Source organism: Triturus cristatus, chromosome 12 (genome assembly GCF_964204655.1).
Source record: "Triturus cristatus chromosome 12, aTriCri1.1, whole genome shotgun sequence".
NCBI lineage: Eukaryota > Metazoa > Chordata > Amphibia > Caudata > Salamandridae > Triturus > Triturus cristatus.
In genome coordinates this window covers 759799224-759821058 of record NC_140595.1, presented here as the reverse complement: position 1 = coordinate 759821058, position 21835 = coordinate 759799224, and the positions used below count along the sequence as shown (strand labels likewise).

At 41.0% G+C, this 21835-nt stretch overlaps 1 protein-coding gene across 1 annotated transcript in view; it reads right to left on the bottom strand.

Moving 5' to 3' along the window:
* The window catches only part of LOC146782734 (extracellular calcium-sensing receptor-like), a 28329-nt gene extending 24200 nt beyond the window's left edge, over positions 1-4129 (bottom strand). Inside the window, exon 1 of the mRNA XM_085637216.1 lies at positions 3872-4129. Within this exon, the coding sequence (XP_085493342.1) occupies positions 3872-4129 (258 nt within the window). The remainder of the gene's footprint in view (positions 1-3871) is intronic.
* Positions 4130-21835: the final 17706 nt, after the last annotated feature.

Genomic DNA, 21835 nt, shown 5'->3' with positions numbered 1-21835 from the left:
CGACGCCATCGACTTAGTTAGGGCCTCAGGCCGGGGAGCGCTCATGGCGAAAGCTGACATTGAGTCTGCTTTCCGCTTACTCCCGGTTCACCCGGCAAGTTTCCACTTATTAGGTTTCCAGTGGGAAGGCAGGGTGTATTTCGACAAAGCTACGCCAATGGGTTGCTCGGTCTCATGCGCTTACTTCGAGATATTCAGCACCTTTGTTGAGTGGGCACTGCACGACAAGCACCCGGCGGGCGGGAAGCTCCATTACCTGGATGACTTCCTCTTCACAGGCCCGGCGGGGTCAGCGGTCTGCGGGAACATGCTGGCAGCATTCAGGGAATTGGCAGATGAGCTAGGGATTCCCTTATCCCAGGACAAAACAACGGATCCCTCCACAAGCATCACCTTCCTAGGGATAGAGATAGACTCGATTGCAGGGACGTCCAGGCTCCCCCCAGACAAAGTGGAGGATTTCAGGGCGGAGATTAGGGGCCTTTGCGGGTGGGAGAAAGCCACCTTAAGGGAAATCCAGAGGCTCATAGGCAAACTAAACTTCGCGGCCAGGGTGATCCCAGCGGGCAGGGCGTTTGCCAGGCGCTTGACACAGTTAACATGCGGGCTCCACCAGAAGCACCATCATGTGAGGTTGGGTGCGGCAGTCAAACAGGATCTGCTGATGTGGGACATTTTTCTAGCAGACTTCAACGGTGTGCTGATATGGAGGGAAGGCTGGGTGACCAGCAAACAGATCGCGCTGTACACTGACGCTTCAGGTAGCACGGGCTTCGGGGCGATCCTGGGCGACAAGTGGTGCGCAGGGTAGTGGCCTAGTAGTTGGCACAAGGAGGGCATGACCAGCAACATCACATTCTTAGAGCTATTCCCTATCATAGTCGCACTCACAGTATGGAAGCAGGCCCTAAAGAACATGAAGCTGACACTTTGGTCCGACAACAAAGGGGTGGTGCAAGCGATTAACAGAGGGACAGCCAGGTGCCCCAATACTCTGAGACTAATGCGCCGACTGATTAAATTGCAGTTGGAGGGCAACATAGACCTGAGAGCTCGCCACGTACCGGGAGCAGAAAACGAGGTGGCGGACGCCCTGTCCAGAGCACGAATGGCAAGGTTCAGGGAGCTAGCACCCAGCGCGGAGCGGAACATGACCCCCTTTCCGGAACCACTATGGGACCTGGCGGGGTTGACCTATCAGAAATGATTGGCCAGGCACTCACCCCGGAGGCTACCAGGAGGTATAGGAAGTATGTTGATACTGTAATGGAAGTGGGCGGCATCCAGACCCTGGGCGATGTGGAGGCAACGGGCAGAGCAACCGGAGTATTCATACAGTGGGCGTTTAACGCCAACAAATCCAGGTCATGGGCGCAGGCCCACCTGGCTGCAGTTGCGCATTACAGTAAACTGATGACCGGCCACGACCCCGTGGCATCCCACTACATCAAGACGGCAATGAAGGGTTGGAAACGCGCGGAGGGCACAAGGAGGGATAGCAGGCGCCCAATAGACTACACTAGGCTGGGCAGGCTAGTGGGGGCATTGCAGGGAGTGGCCAAGGACGACTTCGAGCTCCTGCTGTTTAGGGCGGTTTTTACGACCGCCTTCTTCGGGGCATTCCGCCTCAGTGAGCTGGTGGCGCCAGCAAAGACAGGGGCAGCAGAGCACTGCTTGCAAGCGGGCGACGTGGCCCCCGCGGCAGGGGAAATGGAGATCCTGCTGAAACGATCAAAAACAGATCAGGCTGGCAAGGGGGCACTAATAAAGCTACGATGCATCAGGGAACAAGACTGCTGCGCGGTATGCTGCCTGCTGGCTTTTATGGCCGTACGCCCGGCCGGGGAAGGCCCTTTGTTCAGGCACAGGGATGGCACGCACCTGAGCAAATTTCAGTTCAAAGCAATGTTGCGACTCGCGCTCAGCAAAGCAGGGCTGCCGCCAGCGGCCTTTGGGTCCCATTCATTCCGGATAGGGGCTGCCACGACCGCCGCGCTGCATGGGATGAGCGAGGCGGGGATCCAGGCGGTTGGGCGATGGCGGTCTCGGGCATACCGCACCTACGTAAGGCCCCAGCTGCTATGAACTACAGGGCGGCTGGGGAGGGGAAGCGGAGGCACCCCCCCAGAAGTAAGGCACCCACATGACAATTTTGTCGCTGTCCCTTTCACCAGCAGGACGGAAACCACGTTTGGTGTGGGTGGTGGGCCACTCGTTTATAAAGCGGATGCAAACTTGGTGGCGACGCCGGGGCCACAAGCAGGAAGGACGGCCAGAGGACACATGCGTGCGATGGTACGGACAACCAGGGATGAGGTGGGACCAGCTACCGGCCGCCCTGGCAGAACTACAGGCAGAGGCGGTATGGCACCCGGACGTCCTGATTATCCACTTGGGGGGGAACGATCTGGCCAAACTGGGGAGGAGAGCACTCCTCCACGACATACAGAGGGATCTCACGGAGGCAGCCAAAGCCTTCAGGAGCACCACCGTTATTTGGTCGGAGCTGATCAGCAGGAAGGTATGGCGCGGGGCAGAATCCCAGAAAGCGGTCGAGAACTCTCGGAAGAAGCTGAACCTCACCGTAAGCAAATTCTGCAGAATCAATGGTTTGGAGTCAGTCAGACACGGGCTCATCCACACGGGCCGCCCAGAACTCTACGCAGAGGATGGGGTGCACCTATCTGAGGAAGGCATGGGGGTCTTTTGGAGCAACCTATGGGGCGCCATGGCTATGGCGGGTTGCAGGTGAAGCCGTCCCAAGAGAGGGGGGAGCCGCAGGAAGACGGGAGCCTCCCTGGCGGCGTGGCGGAGAACGACGGGGAGAACAGTCGGTACGGAGGCACACCGGAGGGCGGTGTGCCGGGACAGAACCACTCACCTTGGGATGCCTCACGGCTGGGCGAGTGGACCGAAAGGTGCGAGTAGGGCCACTCACTTTGGGATGCCTCACGGCTGGGTGAGTCGGCCTACCAAGAGGGGGTAGCAAACGGAGACGGCGCTCGCAGCCCAGCCCCCGCCGGTTGGCAGGGCACAACACGAGTCCGGCAAGGTAGCGAGTTGCGGCCTAACTCCGGGACAGCTGCTACACCCCCCCCACGCAGAAAAAGGGGAAACCCAACCGGAAATGAGATTACGATTAAGTGAGTGGACTATAAAAATGTACCATCAGCGCTGACTACTATTGACTCCTGCTCTGACGTCACTTGTAGGATTGCCCAGAGTCCATGGATTGCGTCACGAAAAGCCCTTTCTCTTAAACGTGCCTGTTCAAGGTCCTGTTCACGAGCACATGCCCCCCACAAGTCAAGAATCCGGAGTCCACTGTGTTCCACAGCGAAGGCGACTGTGTTCAGGTACCCTAAGCTACCTTGGACAGTTTTGTACATGTGTATACAATAAATGAACATTTCTTGTAAGATTTTTACCAGTTGTCAATCGAGTTGGTGAAAAGTGAAGTTCATTCACCTTTGTCTTTTATGGTTCCATTGTTATGAGAATTGTGTAAAGTGATTGGATCTGTCTTGGGAGCGCCTCCGGCCACTCTGATTAATTTGTAATGAGATGTAGCGGAAGCTTTAAGGGGGTGACGTATTCAAGACCTTGGTACTTAGAGAGACTGTGCTCACCCTCTCTTGTGAGCATCTTACGTAACAACGTCATGACGTGTAAAGCTGGCATGAGAGCCACGGGCGTCAACCACCCCTCCCCCGGACAGAGTTCAGGCCACTCCACAGTGCAAAGTAACCCATCGTTCTCACATAATTCCCCATCGCTGCTGCTTGTGGTACTATAGACAGGTAGATGTGTTAAAGTTCCACCCTCTCAGTCTCAGCCACCGTTCCAAATGTTCCCCAGTGCGCATGCTCACCTGAGGGGCTCGGTAAAGGCCCAGGAGCCGGGCCATTAAAATGGAGTTGGAGGATCCTGCGTCCCCCACGATGCCAGCGAGAGGTGGGTCCGTCCTGCACCTGTAGTTGGGAATAGGCTCGGGTTGTCCTGTGAGCATCCAGACGGTGCCCTGCAGGGCGCGCTGGCGCATCACACAGGAGTCATATATCCAATAGCCCAGGCTTACATTAGGCAAGAGTTCCGGATTCTGGTTTATTTCCTCAATGGCGAAGGTCATTGCCCGGAGCCATTGGTAGTTCTGGGCACTGAACCTGGAAGACATAAAAAGGGAGCCAATTAGATGTTCACACATGATCCGAAGCTTTTGAAATGCTGCTTTAATTAGTGGAATGCGAATGTTAGATGTGCAAGTGCACTTCTGTGCACTACTTCTCATAAGAATGACCCTGTGGAAACTCTCCCTGCACTACCTTTAGTCCTTGGATTACTCCAGGATATATGCAGTGGGGGGCAGATTTCCTGGGGTGCTCTCTGGATCGCTGTTGAATCCCTTGGAAGTTAGGCATCTGTGCCAAACGCATGACTTACCTTGTGGCCACAGTTTCCTGATTTTGTCATGGATTTTTGCAAGAATCCTGAAGTGCAGCTACTAAGGGCTAGGACATGTGCGGCTCTGCCAATCCATGCCATGCTGACTGCAGACCCTTCTGCTGCCTCGGGGCCTGATTCACCATTTGATTGACAGCACTTCACCCGTCGGGGTGAAGGAGGCCATTGCACCCGAGCACCATCCCTCTGTGTAGAGGATTGCCGGCCAGCAGTCATCTCTACATTGCAAGGAGTTGCAGTGGTGACTTTTCTTTTCAAGATATAAAATGTTTGCTAGGTTTTGACACCCGTTCACCATGCTATTGACCCTGACACCCTCAGAGCTTTGTTGCAGGTGGTGGCATAACTTACTTTTGTTTTCTGTCCCTCCCTGACAGTTTTTTTCTTGGCAGCGACAGACAGGTAAACAAAGGCATTCATTACACCGTCCCTCCAAACAGGGTCCTACCTTCGAGTTCCCCGACCATCATAATTTAGAGATGGCCACAATAACAGTTGATTATTCATTGAATATATATTAAAAATAACTATTACCTGCCTTCCAATTCATTCTTATAACTTTGGGGGTCTGAAAGAGTCTGAATTGTCTCACTTGTAGGTTTGTGATGGTTAGTAGGCGTGTTACTGTCACACTTGTGGGTTTGTAACGGTTAGATGTTGTGTTGTTACTGTTATTTGCAGCGTGGCAGGGGAAATGTGTGAAGCAAGCTGCAGTGGCCTCCTGACCAGAGCCCTGGCACCTTGTTTTTTTTTTTTTACAAAAATCACTTCATGAACTGAAAACAATAAGCAAGAAGAACAAACAAATTGTGTCCGGATAGGAATTGATGAGATTTGTATGGTAAAACTAACTTTACAGACTTAGTTTTTCCATATAAGTGATACCTTGCATTGTTGGCGCTGCTGCACTCTTCACTGCCTGAAGGCTTAACCAAACATATTGTTCTATCTGGAGGCATATTTATTTTGCTAAAGCTGACCATATGAGAATCCACAAATGATCTTCCAGTAAATGCTTTCTACTATTTTGGAACAACGCAGTTCAACAAGAAACATGATGAGCTGGGCAACCACAATGTAAAGTAAGTGGGAAAGAACACCAAACACAGATGTACACAAGAAACCAGCAGTATTTATTTAATCAGCAATTTAAGTAAAGAGGTTGTGTTCACAAGAGTGACTCAAGGGCTTTGTGGTATGCCGAATTGCTGCTTTGTGATTGGTTGAGTAGTAGCATCATGCTTCTGAAATAAAATGTTACTTCTGCACAATGTTCATTCAGTGCCATCTTCATTGGTTCAGTGCTGGTGGCAAATTCGTTTTAGTGAAAGGGACATTGCTCTTTTGTGCTAGTGACATGCATAGAAATGCCCTTGCCTGATTAGCAAGCCAGCACTAGAAGGCTTATTTATCCCTACAGGTAACCACCATTGTTGCTTCCAGGCCCATTACACAGATTATGCTGTATGTGGATCATTATACTTTATGTTATATATCACTAGTATTTGCATACAGTACTATGTTTCACTGTTATGCCATAGCAATGTTTTTACGATTGTCCAAGAGAACATTTTAGCTGTCTGGCTAGCTCAAACAATTTCCCATAAAATACATATCTATAAACTTAAATAGAAATAAAAAGACCTATATATCATTAAATCTATATTTCTGTCCAAATATATCCATTAATATCTACCTGCTCTCTCTCTCTCTCTTTTTATATATATATATATACATCTCTCTCTCTCTCTCTCTCTCTCTCTCTCTCTATATATATATATATATATATATATATATATGTATATATATATCGATATCTATCTATCTATATATCTAGACATATATAGATAGATAGATAGACAGATATAGATATATCTTTATACATATATATTCTGTCTTTGTCTCCATATACAGCTGTACCCACATACATATACATACATACCTATCTCTCTATAGCTCTCCCTCTATATATATATATTACCTACTGGCGGTCGCCAGTAGGTAGTTATAGTTAGGACCACGTTTCCATAGGAAATCCGCAACATTCTATTTTGAATAACTTTGGCGCCGGTCGACGAATCCTCGCGAATTTTTCAAAATAGGTGGGGCGCTACGCTCCGCTCCTACCCTGAAGTCTTGGGGGGATTCGTCAAGCGGGGGCTGAGATAAAAGGGGGGTCCCAAAACGCGTTTTTCCCATGCATTTTTCCATAGGACCTTTAGACACAGCTACTGCCCGAACGGCAGAACAGAATTACTAGAAATTTGGCAGAGAGGTAGTCCTCAGGTCAAGGAAGTGCCTTTTGTAGGTTTGGTGTAAATCTGTTCAGTAGATTCTGAGAAAATAGCATTTAAATCAATATATATATCTGTGACAGCTTACGGTGCGCTTACCGTGCGCTTACCGTACGCGTACGGTGGCGTGCGCGAGCGCGATTCTGATTGGCTGTTAGATCATAGTAAACATTCGAATCGGTCGAAACCAGGAAGCGGCGGCCGCCATTTTGTGTGTTTCACACAGAAAAAAAAGGGTGATAATTTGAAAAGGGGGCAAGGAGGAGAGTTACAGACCCCCTAACATTTGAAAGGGGGTCAAAGAAGGACAGAAAAGTACAAAAAAAACATTTATTGATTTAAAAAAAAAATCGCGGGGTACGCGTACGGTAAGCTTACGGTAAGCTCACCGTACGCGTACGGTAGAAAAAATAAATAAAAAAAGAAATAAAATTCAGATTTAAGTGTTTAGATATTAGGGGGCTCTAAAAAGAGCCGTTGTGTTTATGAAGTGATTTTTTAGTGGTACCTACAAGTAAGTACCGATGCAGAGTCTAAGGTTCAAGAGGAAGACTCTGTTCCCTTCATCATTGAAGTGCACACCATCTCCTCTATAAATGTCTTGCATGTCGTAACGCAAGTTGTTGTGGTAAATGGATCCCATACCATAGTCTCGGAGGAAAGCAGAAACAGATTTGTTGACGTGTTTTCTTGCTTTGTCAATCTGTGGACAGAAATGATTGGACCAGTTCCATTTTTGCCTTTGGCATATGTTAGAAAACACAAAGGCAGTTTTAGGGAAAAGTGAAAACAGTTGTGCAAAGGTGTCCTTCATAAGCATTTCCAGACCTACCCCAGTCAAAGTGCCTAGGTCATTGCCACCACAGTGCACTATTATGAGGTCAGGGTGTTGGTTTTGCATGAAGGATTTCACCAATGGCATCAATTGGTGCCACTTTAACCCTCTCTGACCAATCCATTTAATGTCTACATTTGGCAAAGCAAGGTCTCTCACCATATCTGTTTTCTCTGCATACTTTTCACTCCAGAAGACATAGCTGTGCCCTACAATCCACACTGTGAACATCTTCAAAGGAGAACTGGATGCACTCAGGAGGTGTAATTCAGTAGAATGGAAAAAAGAAATGAAAGACAGTTTGGAAATGGAGGCAAACATATTTAAAAAAAAAAAAATCTGATTGGCTGTTTCATACCATTCTAGAATAAAAACTAGGCTGTATGTGTAAATTTATAGAAGCATGTTTTGTATTGGTACAGAAAAATGTGTTACCAAAGAACAGTACTATGGATTTGCTGTTCGGTTTGAAAAGTCAAGCACTCCTGCTCTTTGGAAATGAAACATTGTTTGGTGAACTTCTGACCTGACTCTACACAGCAGTGTTCCATGAGCTGTTGCTAAGGTAGCAGGCAGAAGTCAAGTTGGGGGAAGGGTACTAGGCAGAAGTCAAGTTGGGGGAAGGGTACTTTTGGAAAAGGGTTGGTTTTCAACCAATAGAAATGTGTGATTACATTTGAAAAAAAGGGGGAAGCACTGAGATTTGAAACTTACATGTATATGTGTGGAAAAATAGAGGGAAACTTTGCCATTATCTGGTTCTGCTGAGAGGAGAGAGGTGTAGAGAACAGAGATCCTGGCTCTGATAATCTGTTGTTTGAGTGCCACATTTCTTTCACAACTAACTAATTTTAAAGGTGAGTTTAGAGTTTGAGAGGGGATGTATATGGTAAATTAAGAAATGAATAATAGAATTGGAATTCCTTTTGTTGAAGTTGTGTTTATTAGTTTCTGTTTTGGGAGAAATTTAAATGTGAGGAACATGTAAAATAATATGGACTATGTTTTCACGAAAATTTAAGGTGTACTGGTAAAAATAAGGAATATTTTAAGGGTTTGAGGTTGCACTCAGTAATGCAAATACATTCAGCATCAGCGAGGCTGGTTGCCCTTGCTGGAGTGTAGTGAGTCACCCAGGTTACACATGTTGCTGGTCTAAGAAAGCTGTTTGGTATTGCTCTGGTGATTTTACATTTGCATTAGATGGAAAGGGGGAGCCATTTTTTTGTATGCAGAAGCAGACTCTTAGCACACAGCCAGCTGGTTATCCTGTGGAATCATGCACAGTATTCACAACCGAGTGGGGTTTGAGGTTTCAGTCAGCAATGCAAATACATTCAGCATTACTAAGGCTGGTTGCCCTTGGTGGAGTGTAGTCAGTCACCCAGGTTACACATGGTGCTGGTCTGAAAAAGCAGTTTGGACATGTGCTTTTATCAGAATCTGAAAAGTGGATTCATAATGTGTCAGTCTGTAAAAGTGTTTATCACTTGCCAAAAAAAAGAGTAGTAAGTGTGCTTTCAAATTGGCAAAGAAATTTCGTTTTGTGACTAATGTGGAAACATGACTCTGTGTGTAAATAGGAATAACAGGCAGAGATTTATTGCGTATTGCTCTGGTGATTTTACATTTGCATTGGATGGAAAGGGGGAGCCATTTTTTTGTATGCAGAAGCAGACTCTTAGCACACAGCCAGCTGGTTATCCTGTGGAATCATGCACAGTATTCACAACCGAGTGGGGTTTGAGGTTTCAGTCAGTAATGCAAATACATTCAGCATTACTAAGGCTGGTTGCCCTTGGTGGAGTGTAGTCAGTCACCCAGGTTACACATGGTGCTGGTCTGAAAAAGCAGTTTGGACATGTGCTTTTATCAGAATCTGAAAAGTGGATTCATAATGTGTCAGTCTGTAAAAGTGTTTATCACTTGCCAAAAAAAAGAGTAGTAAGTGTGCTTTCAAATTGGCAAAGAAATTTCGTTTTGTGACTAATGTGGAAACATGACTCTGTGTGTAAATAGGAAATACAGGCAGAGATTTATTGCGTATTGCTCTGGTGATTTTACATTTGCATTGGATGGAAAGGGGGAGCTATTTTTTTGCATGCAGAAGCAGACTCTTAGCACACAGCCAGCTGGTTATCCTGTGGAATCATGCATAGTATTTACAACCGAGTGGGGTTTGAGGTTTCAGTCAGTAATGCAAATACATTCAGCATCACTAAGACTGGTTGCCCTTGTTGGAGTGTAGTCAGTCACCCAGGTTACACATGGTGCTGGTCTGAAAAAGCAGTTTGGACATGTGCTTTTATCAAAATCTGAAAAGTGGATTCATAATGTGTCAGTCTGTAAAAGTGTTTATCACTTGCCAAAAAAAAGAGTAGTAAGTGTGCTTTCAAATTGGCAAAGAAATTTCGTTTTGTGACTAATGTGGAAACATGACTCTGTGTGTAAATAGGAATTACAGGCAGAGATTTATTGCGTATTGCTCTGGTGATTTTACATTTGCATTGGATGGAAAGGGGGAGCCATTTTTTTGTATGCAGAAGCAGACTCTTAGCACACAGCCAGCTGGTTATCCTGTGGAATCATGCACAGTATTCACAACCGAGTGGGGTTTGAGGTTTCAGTCAGTAATGCAAATACATTCAGCATCACTAAGGCTGGTTGCCCTTGTTGGAGTGTAGTCAGTCACCCAGGTTACACATGGGGCTGGTCTGAAAAAGCAGTTTGGACATGTGCTTTTATCAGAATCTGAAAAGTGGATTCATAATGTGTCAGTCTGTAAAAGTGTTTATCACTTGCCAAAAAAAAGAGTAGTAAGTGTGCTTTCAAATTGGCAAAGAAATTTCGTTTTCTGGCTAATATGAAAACATGACTCTGTGTGCAAATTGCAATTACAGGCAGAGATTTATTGCGTATTGCTCTGGTGATTTTACATTTGCATTGGATGGAAAGGGGGAGCCATTTTTTTGTATGCAGTAGTAGACTCTTAGCACACAGCCAGCTGGTTATCCTGTGGAATCATGCATAGTATTTACAACCGAGTGGGGTTTGAGGTTTCAGTCAGTAATGCAAATACATTCAGCATCACTAAGGCTGGTTGCCCTTGCTGGAGTGTAGTCAGTCACCCAGGTTACACATGGTGCTGGTCTGAAAAAGCAGTTTGGACATGTGCTTTTATCAGAATCTGAAAAGTGGATTCATAATGTGTCAGTCTGTAAAAGTGTTTATCACTTGTCAAAAAAAAGAGTAGTAAGTGTGCTTTCAAATTGGCAAAGAAATTTCGTTTTCTGGCTAATATGAAAACATGACTCTGTGTGTAAATAGGAATTACAGGCAGAGATTTATTGCGGATTGCTCTGGTGATTTTACATTTGCATTGGATGGAAAGGGGGAGCCATTTTTTTTTTATGCAGAAGCAGAGTCTTAGCACACAACCAGCTGCTTATCCTGTGGAATCAAGCACAGTATTCACAACCGAGTGGGGTTTGAGGTTTCAGTCAGTAATGCAAATACATTCAGCATCACTAAGGCTGGTTGCCCTTGCTGGAGTGTAGTTAGTCACCCAGGTTACACATGGTGCTGGTCTGAAAAAGCAGTTTGGACATGTGCTTTTATCAGAATTTGAAAAGTGGATTCATAATGTGTCAGTCTGTAAAAGTGTTTATCACTTGCCAAAAAAAAGAGTAGTAAGTGTGCTTTCAAATTGGCAAAGAAATTTCGTTTTGTGACTAATGTGGAAACATGACTCTGTGTGTAAATAGGAAATACAGGCAGAGATTTATTGCGTATTGCTCTGGTGATTTTACATTTGCATTGGATGGAAAGGGGGAGCCATTTTTTTGTATGCAGTAGCAGACTCTTAGCACACAGCCAGCTGGTTATCCTGTGGAATCATGCATAGTATTTATAACCGAGTGGGGTTTGAGGTTTCAGTCAGTAATGCAAATACATTCAGCATCACTAAGGCTGGTTGCCTTTGTTGGAGTGTAGTCAGTCACCCAGGTTACACATGGTGCTGGTCTGAAAAAGCAGTTTGGACATGTTTTTTTATCAGAATCTGAAAAGTGGATTCATAATGTGTCAGTCTGTAAAAGTGTTTATCACTTGCCAAAAAAAAGAGTAGTAAGTGTGCTTTCAAATTGGCAAAGAAATTTCGTTTTGTGACTAATGTGGAAACATGACTCTGTGTGTAAATAGGAATTACAGGCAGAGATTTATTGCGTATTGCTCTGGTGATTTTACATTTGCATTGGATGGAAAGGGGGAGCCATTTTTTTGTATGCAGAAGCAGACTCTTAGCACACAGCCAGCTGGTTATCCTGTGGAATCATGCACAGTATTCACAACCGAGTGGGCTTTGAGGTTTCAGTCAGTAATGCAAATACATTCAGCATCACTAAGGCTGGTTGCCCTTGCTGGAGTGTAGTTAGTCACCCAGGTTACACATGGTGCTGGTCTGAAAAAGCAGTTTGGACATGTGCTTTTATCAGAATCTGAAAAGTGGATTCATAATGTGTCAGTCTGTAAAAGTGTTTATCACTTGCCAAAAAAAAGAGTAGTAAGTGTGCTTTCAAATTGGCAAAGAAATTTCGTTTTCTGGCTAATATGAAAACATGACTCTGTGTGCAAATCGGAATTACAGGCAGAGATTTATTGCGTATTGCTCTGGTGATTTTACATTTGCATTGGATGGAAAGGGGGAGCCATTTTTTTGTATGCAGTAGCAGACTCTTAGCACACAGCCAGCTGGTTATCCTGTGGAATCATGCATAGTATTTACAACCGAGTGGGGTTTGAGGTTTCAGTCAGTAATGCAAATACATTCAGCATCACTAAGGCTGGTTGCCCTTGCTGGAGTGTAGTCAGTCACCCAGGTTACACATGGTGCTGGTCTGAAAAAGCAGTTTGGACATGTGCTTTTATCAGAATCTGAAAAGTGGATTCATAATGTGTCAGTCTGTAAAAGTGTTTATCACTTGTCAAAAAAAAGAGTAGTAAGTGTGCTTTCAAATTGGCAGAGAAATTTCGTTTTCTGGCTAATATGAAAACATGACTCTGTGTGTAAATATGAATTACAGGCAGAGATTTATTGCGTATTGCTCTGGTGATTTTACATTTGCATTGGATGGAAAGGGGGAGCCATTTTTTTTATGCAGAAGCAGAGTCTTAGCGCACAACCAGCTGCTTATCCTGTGGAATCAAGCACAGTATTCACAACCGAGTGGGGTTTGAGGTTTCAGTCAGTAATGCAAATACATTCAGCATCACTAAGGCTGGTTGCCCTTGCTGGAGTGTAGTCAGTCACCCAGGTTACACATGTTGCTGGTCTGAAAAAGCTGTTTGGACATGTGCTGTTTTCAGAATCTGAAAAGTGGATTCAAAATGTGTCAGACTGTAAAAGTACTTATCACTTGCCAAAAAAGTAGTAGAAAGTATGCTTTGCAATTGGCAAAGAAATTTCGTTTTCTGCCTAATTTCAAACCATGACTCTGTGTGCACACAGGAATTGTTTTTAGATATTTAATTTGTGATGGTGTTATTGTGATTTTCACTTGTAGGAAAGGGGTACATAGTATTTTAAGATTTGAAAAGATCATAAAAAATGTAGTAATATTTTTAAATAAAATAAAGGATTTTTTTTTCATTTTTTTCAGGTATTGCTGAAGAGCAGTGAACAAAATTTAAGATGCCTACAAAATCCAGACTAAGAAAAGACCACAAAAAAAATCTATATTTGAAGACAACTGGAGGACCTAAGTTAGTTGGAGATGCTCATGTTGGGAAAAAGAACAAATCTTCTGGTAAGCAGACAAAAGATGTTTTAAAGAACATCTTCAAAAAAAGGAAAAATGAAAAAAATGTCTGTACTGGAAAGAATGTTTTCAATAGAAAAAAACAGGAAAAAATTGAGAATTTAGTTAATGCAAATATACCTTCTGCAAAAACAAAGATAAACTTAAACAGAAAAACAGCGTTTAAAGAGATACGTAGAAAAATGTTTCAGAGAAGAGTTATGTCCAATTTGATAAAGGATGTGAAGAAATATAAGCAAAAGGCAAAATATTCCAAGAGAAAAAAAGAAATTGAAGCCATTGCAGCAAAGGCATTAGAATTAAAAAGGAAACTATTCATTTTAATTTTGAATAGGATGCGTACATTAGATAAAATGGTTAATGTACTGAAATCACAAAGCAAAAGGAAAAGAGTAGTGAACAGAACAAACTTTTTGTAAAGTGTTTTTAGGAAAGTGGATGCATAGTTCAAGTAGTGAACCTTTTTTTAATGAAGAGAGTTATTTTCAAAGTAATAGTTTGCTGCATGCAGTTGACACCAGAGGTCGTGCTTATGAAGTGAAAAATGGTTGAATAATGGAGAAGGAGATAATGGTTCCAAGAGATGAGGTACAAGTGATGGCGGATGAGGCTATGGGGAGACGTCCTAAAGCCCCAGTGTACACTTGGAATTGTAGTAGTATTTGCACGGTGCGTCAGGAATCTATTGATACACTTCGTGAGTTTCTAAGAGAATATAGTAAAAAAAGTGAAAAACAGAAGATTAAGGTGCTTCAAAGTCTAGATCCATGCAGAGTGAGAGAGAATACTGGTTTGCAGGGTCATTCTCTGGCTTGTCTATCTAGAAAAGTGTGTAATAGTGTTTTCCATCATTTTAGGATGCTGGCTGTTCATCATACTGAAATGAGAAAGTTTGTGAGACGGTTGTATTTTGCTAAAAGTCCAGCAATAAAATTAGATGAATTGAATAGGGCTCTGTTCCGTGGATCGGTATCAGATGTAGAGAAGGTTGTTGATGAAATTCAGTTTTGTTACTTTGGTCCTGAACAAAACAGTGCAGAAAAGGACACAGTAAATGGGGAAGAAGTGGAAGAGAATGTAGAACCCTCTGTAAGTAAGACATTTAACGATCACATAACAAAATTTGAAAAAATCTCTAATGAAAGACCAAATATTATTTGTATTTGTTGCCGCAGAACTCATTATAGAAAACAAACTAGGAATGTTGATCTCTACAGAAAGAGTGAAAATGAAGATAATTATAAGTGGAAAGATTTTGCCACATATATATTTCTAGAAAATTGTTTTGAATTGGGTGAAGATCAGCGTATTTGTAAATACTGTTACAACAAGTTAGAGGAAAATAGAATGCCGACCAGAGCTGTACATAATAATTTAGAATTGGATGCTATTCCTGCTGAACTTTCTGAATTAAATACATATGAGTCTATACTTATTCAATGTGTTCATCCGTTCCAGACCATAGTACGTATGGAGCCTAAAACTGGTAAATTACCTCCTTCAGATTTACTGAGAGGTTTAAAAGGTAGAGTGGTGTATTTGCCCTTGGATTTGAAAAAAAATATGGAAACTATTGATGCAGATACTTTGGAAACTGAACCATTAGTTATTCTGGTTAATGTTGTACCTACAAAGAATAAGAAGATTTGGCAGGAGCTGGTAGATGTACGGAAAGTACAAAGAGCAAATTTGTATTTGAAAAGGAATAACAAATGGTATGAATCAATTTATATAGAAGAAGAAGAAGATTTAAAAGAAGACACAGAAACACCAACTGGACAAATTGAAAAAGTGGACAAGTCAAAGGAAGAAGAAATTTATGAACATTTTAGCATACATCCTCTTCATTCAAAAGAAGTTATGGGAGACAATATTGATCTGTTTCAGATGAAGAAAGCAAAAGGAACTCCCGTGAGTGTATGGGAGGAGAGCTTGGAAGCTCGATGTTTTCCCCAGCTGTTTCCTACAGGAAAAGGAGGACGATACGATGAACGTCCAGAACAGATTCCAGCTTCTGAGTATCGGACTACAAGACTATATGCTGAAGATCCCAGATTTCGACAAAGTATTCCTTATTTGTTCCATCTTTTATTTGAAAGCGACTTGTCTGCACTGTCTTATGCAGTAAATCACATTTTAAAAAAGTGGAGTACATTTACAAAATGTGTCTGCTAAGGATTTTATGGAGAAAGTGCAGCACCGAGATGATCATTTGGAAACACAACTGATCAATCTGATGGCTTGTCAGCGTGGGACAAATGAATATTGGTACCGACGCCATGGTGAATTAAAATGCATGTTACGGAATTTAGGAACACCAACATGGTTCGTTACCCTAAGCTGTGCTGAGTACGCTTGGGATGATTTACTGGATTTTCTACGAGAGGCAAATTCAAACATTAAAAACATCGAATACAAGACAGCAGGAGAACTGTGCTCATTGGATCCCGTTAATGTTTGCAGATATTTCAATCATAGATTTGAGGCTATGATGTCCTTCATCTGCAATAAAAAAAATCCACCTCTTGGAGAAGTAGTGGATTTCTTTTGGAGAAAAGAGTACCAGGCAAGAGGTGCTCCTCATATTCATATGCTGTTGTGGATCAAGGATGCCCCAAAGTTTGGAACAGATACTGATGAAGCAGTGTTATCTTACATTGAAGAATATGCAACATGTGCTATACCAAAAAGCACAGAAGAGAAAAAGTTAAAGGAGCAAGTTTTACGTTTCCAAAGTCATCGGTGTGGAAAATACTGTCAACGGAAATACAAGAGCAAAGAAAAATACTACACTAAATGTCGATTTGGATTTCCTAGACCTGTTCTTTCAAATGGAAGAGTAAACAGTTTTATGTCATCTGTGAGACATACTATCACAAGAAAATCACCTAAGAATACCTACAACCTAAAAAGAAAAGAAGAATCAAAAAATATAAATGACTACAACCCAGTCATTTTATCCATGTGGAATGCTAACATGGATATACAGTATGTAGCTGACAATTCCATTGCTGTTGCTCGATATGTAACGTCTTACATTACTAAATCTGAAAAAACTGAATTGAAAGAAATGTGGGAAGAGATTTCTCACGAGAAGACTGTCAGTAAGAAGCTGTAAAGTTTCAGTTTAAAGATGTTATCGCATCGAGAAATTGGATCCTACGAATGTTCAGATAGGTTATCTTCTGCAAGTCTCTACTCGAAATCAAGAAGAATAATTTGGGCAAGTTTAGGCCTTGCAGCAATGAGAAATCGGGTACTGAAATCTGTTGGAGAAATTGAATATTTGGCCGAGAATGACCCAGAAAGTACAGATATTTTGAAATCAAACATGTTGGACACATATTATCCCAAGAGAAGTCAACATCTGGAGAACATGTGTCTCTATGAAGTGCTGCAGAACTACATTTATTCACGGAAAGCCGCAGAAGACATCAACAATGGAAAATATAAAGTCATTGGTGAGGAAGGATGTTTGGTGAAGCAAACAAAAGGAAGTTTGATAAATCACAGGAAGCTGAGTTGCGACACTACTGACAAAAAGGAATTTTACTACTTGGCTCTTTTACAGCTATTTAAACCCTGGCGTACAGAGGATGAACTACTGGGAGAATTTCAAAGCTATGAAGATTCATTTAATGCTTGCAAAGACAGCATACAATGCAATACATTCATAACTTATCTGCAAATGTTAAATGAAGAAATTGAACAGGAAACTACAATTGCAGCAGAAGTAGCTAGAGACAGTTCTCAGGACAGCCAAAGTTCAGGAACACTCAGTCAAGATCCCCTAGGACAACCAATCGTTGAAAATGAAGCATCAATAGCCATGAATGAAGTGGAAACGGCTATGAATCAAGCTCAAGAAGAATTTATAGACTTACAAAATTTGGAAAGACAACTGAACGAAGAGCAGCAACAAATTTATGAAGAGATCAGAAACATAATTGATCACGGATTTCTAGATGAAAAAAATGAGTGTTCATGCACATCATTTCATCCAATCAGGATGTATGTAAGCGGACAAGCTGGAACTGGAAAAAGTTTCCTTATAAAAGTCATCAGAAGCTACCTACAGCAAAAAACGGATTCTACTTTGTCTTGTGTGGGTACTGCTCCAACTGGGTTAGCAGCATATAACATAAAAGGAATCACTTTACATCGTTTGCTAATGTTACCAGTGGAGCATGAGAACAAAATACAATACAACAAGCTAACTGGAGAAGCATGCTTGGAAGTTTCAAGAGTATTGAAGAAGATGCAAGTTCTCATTATTGATGAGGTGAGCATGGTATCAAACTTAATGCTTGCCTTTGTGCATTTAAGAATGCAGCAAATTCTAAGGACAGACTATGACGTGTTATTTGGTGGAAAGCATGTCATAGTTTTTGGGGATCTTCTACAGCTTACTCCAGTTAAAGGACAGCCAGTGTTTAATACTGTGACACATGAAGACACGAAGAAGTTATTGGGAAGCATCGGTAATGCAAATATTTGGTCCTTCTTTGAGTACAAGGAACTTACTACTAATATGAGGCAAGCAAACGATGAAGAATATGGAAGTATTCTGAAAGATATCAGGATTGGACTACTCACAGAAGTTGGCAAAAAAGCATTACAGAGTCGGCTGCTACATAATTTATTTCCAAAGGAAGAAATAGTTGCAGAGAAGATATACAAGAACATTGCAGAAAAGAAAAGTGTCATTTGCTTAATGCCAACTCTACGTGAATGCTCAATATTCAATGAGGAGCTTTTAAAATTGGAAAAGGAAGATATCAGGAAATTGGAAGCAGTGGACAAAATTGAGGATGGAAGAATTACTATCACATTAACAGGCACACTGAAAAATAAATTGGATTCACTAGAGAAGAACATTTCCAAAACAGCTGGATTAGAAAAAAATCTGTAATTTTGCATGAACTGCAGAGTATTTTTAAGGAGAAATTTGGATGTTGAAAAAGGTTTAGTTAATGGAGCTATGGGAAGAGTTGTGGGTTTTATTAATTATCAGAAAAAAGATGGAATTGAATGTTTAAAAATAAAATTTGATCAGATAGAAGAAGTTAAAGATATTTGTCGTTGTTCAGTTCGTTTCATGCTTGTGAAAGACTTATATGTACGTAGGAAGCAGTTTCCTTTTTCGCTAGCATATGCTGTAACTATTCACAAGTCTCAAGGATTGACTGTAGATTGTGCTTTCGTGAACATTGGTTCAACTGTGTTCAAAGAAGGTATGGCTTATGTAGCTTTGTCACGAGTGAAAACATTATCTGGTTTATTCATGATAGACTTTGATGACTCAAAAGTTAGTGCTGATACAAATTGTGTAAAGGAGTATAATAGATTAAGAAGAACCTATGCTCCTCATTTAGGTCAGTATCCTGTGTTGGAGAAACGTGTAGTTTCTCGTAAAAGGAGAAATGAGAATATCTGTAATGAAGATGTAGAGAGGAGGAAAAAAAAGAGGAGTGATGTAATTGCAAGCAAAAAGAAAAAGGAAAATGAAGAAGAGGTTGTAGGATGTCATTTTGAAAATAGCTCTGGTGTCAACTGCTACGCTAATGTAGTGCTGAATGTTGCATTTTATCTGGAAAGTGTGCAAGAGCAGATAATAGTAAATCAGAGAAAAAGATTCTGTTCTGAGTTGAGTCTCCTTTTTCAAAAGCTGAGTAATGATAAGACTCAAATAGAAAGTGCTACTGAAATTAGAAAACTTTTAGATGTATGTTCAGGACGAACACAGTTTTCTCAAAATGTACAGCAAGATGCACAGGAATTCTTGATGTTTTTTCTTCAGGTACTGGAAGAAGAAGGGGTTCCCATTGAAAATGTATTTGGTCTCTCTTATAAATGGGAACATAGTTGTGAAAACTGTTATAATACATGTGGCTCTTATGTTGATTCTGAAAGGTTTATTTATTTAACATTGCCAGAAAGTAAAACAGTCACTTTTGCTAAATTAGTTAAAGATGCTAATCATAACATGGAATGCAGTGAGTGTCAATCTGAAATGTTTTCAACGTTACTTTTAAAGGAATACGGACAATATGTAATTTTAATGATGCAACGATGTAAAGCTGATGGTTCAAAATTGGATACTTTAATAAAGAAGTTTACAGGACAGCAATTATCAATTTCAGGAAAAACTTTTGTAACTGTTGCAATAATTTTCCATGAAGGACCTACTGTTACTTCTGGACATTACACAGTTTATCTTAAATGTGAAAAAGGCTGGACACTGTGTAATGATTCCCAATTGATTTTCAAGCAACGTTTGCCTTTTGATTTAGCAAATTCCTATCTAATCTTCCTGAAACCTAAATTTTAGAGAGACTTGGCAAGATGTGTACAAAACAATTTTACCATTTTATTGGATTACCATTGGAATTTAAAAAAAAAATGATTTTTCAAATTATCATTTGGCCTAATGGAAAGATAACCAATTGTAATGTGGACTTTTTAAATTTTTAATGAAACTTTGGAAAACCAAAAATTTAGACAAAATCGGTAACATCTGCACAATTTAAATTTTGGAATGTTATTGGATTGCCATTGGAAATTTATTCAAAATAGATTTTTAAAATTACTATTTGGCCATGAGGAAAGGTAACCAATTGTATTGTGGACTTATTTAATTATTAATTAATCTTTCGGAAACCAAAATGTTACAGAGAATCGGTGAGATCTGTACAATTTAAACTTTAGAATTTTATTGGATTACCATTGGAAATTTAATCAAAAAAGAATTTTAAAATTACTATTTGGCCTAAAGGAAATGGAACCAGATGTATTGTGGAGTTATTTGAGATATATTTTTGTGATTATACTTCTGAAACAAAAATGTCAGACGGTATTTTAAAGATATAAGTTTTGATATTAGTTGATATTTTTTTTAGAATATTATGCATTTCTATAATGTTATGTTTAAGTTAAAAGAGATTCTGGGCTTTTTTTATACAATCTTTGAGATTGTTATTTTTTTTTTGCCCACTGTTAAATGATGAATGCAATTGCTTTCACAATTTATAGTGAAATGCAATATATTCTGAAAACAGCAAAAAAAAGGCAAACATTTTTTGGGGAAAAACATGTAAATACGTGTACTGTGTAATATATTGATTTATTAAATATTAATACTTTTTTGTATAACTGAATATGCAAGTAAATGGATGTTTGATTCTTTATTAGCATGAGTGACTATGTGTGTGAGTAACTCTATGGATGAGTGGCAATGTGTAACAGGATGTATAGGTGTATGAGTACATATGATGAGTGAGTACATGTATGAGTGACTGTACAGGACTGTTGGTGAATGAGTGGATGTGTATGTGGATCTAAGAATTACTGAATAGGTTATTGTAACTGGTATTGGTATGTCCATTGTTTTGAAAATTGTAGTCTCTATTTTTGAATGTGTGTATCAAAGGTTATATTAGGGTGAGAGGAGGTCTACCACTCTGTCACAAGGATGATGTCATCAGTGATGTCATTTGAGATGTCATCAGTGATGTCATGAGTGATGTCACTGACCATGTCATGAGTGATGTAATATGTTACGTCATCAGCAGTGGATTGCGGGTGCGCGAGTTATAGTTAGCTTAACTAACTATAACGGGGGAATTTCAATGGTTTTTTATGAGTGAAATGTCCGCTAACTATAACGTGTGTGAAACCTATGGTTTTTTCACTGAATTTGCAAGGTTTTTTAAATGCTAAATCCTAACTATAACATGTGTGAAACCTATGGTTTTTTCAGTGAATTTGCAAGGTTTTTAAAATGCTAATTCCTAACTATAACGTGTGTGAAACCCATGGTTTTTTCAGTGAATTTGTATGGTTTTTTAAATGCTAATTCTTACCTATAACATGTGTGATTCCCATGGTTTTTTCATTGATTTTGTATGATTTTTTTTATTATAAATTCTTATATTAAATGTGTTTTTTTTTTTAAAAAAAAGCAAGTTTTTTTTTTTTTTTTTAACTTTATAGTCTCTTAAAACACTATGTTTTTTTTTAAAAAAAAATTCTGCAATATATTAATTTTTCTCTTTTTTTTTTTTACCAAACAGGTAAGATATATTAGTATAACATAGAAATTCTTTTTTTCCTTTTTTTTAAGTGCGCGTACGGTAAGCTTACGGTAAGCGTACGGTTTGCGTAATGTTCGTAATTTTTCTACTCTTTTTGCGTATAGTTACGCAATTTGCGTAGCCGTGCGTACTGCGTATGGGGCGCGTAAGCGTGTACGCTACACGCGCACGTTACGCGGAAATGTTGGGGAGTGCCTGTTATGCGCATGCGCGCGAGCGCATGTCTTTTTTACGCGCATGCATACTTTTACCGTAAGCGCACCGTAAGCGCTCCGTAAGCGTAACGTAAGCGTAACGTACGCGCACGGTGGGTCATGTGATCATAAAACAAAGCAT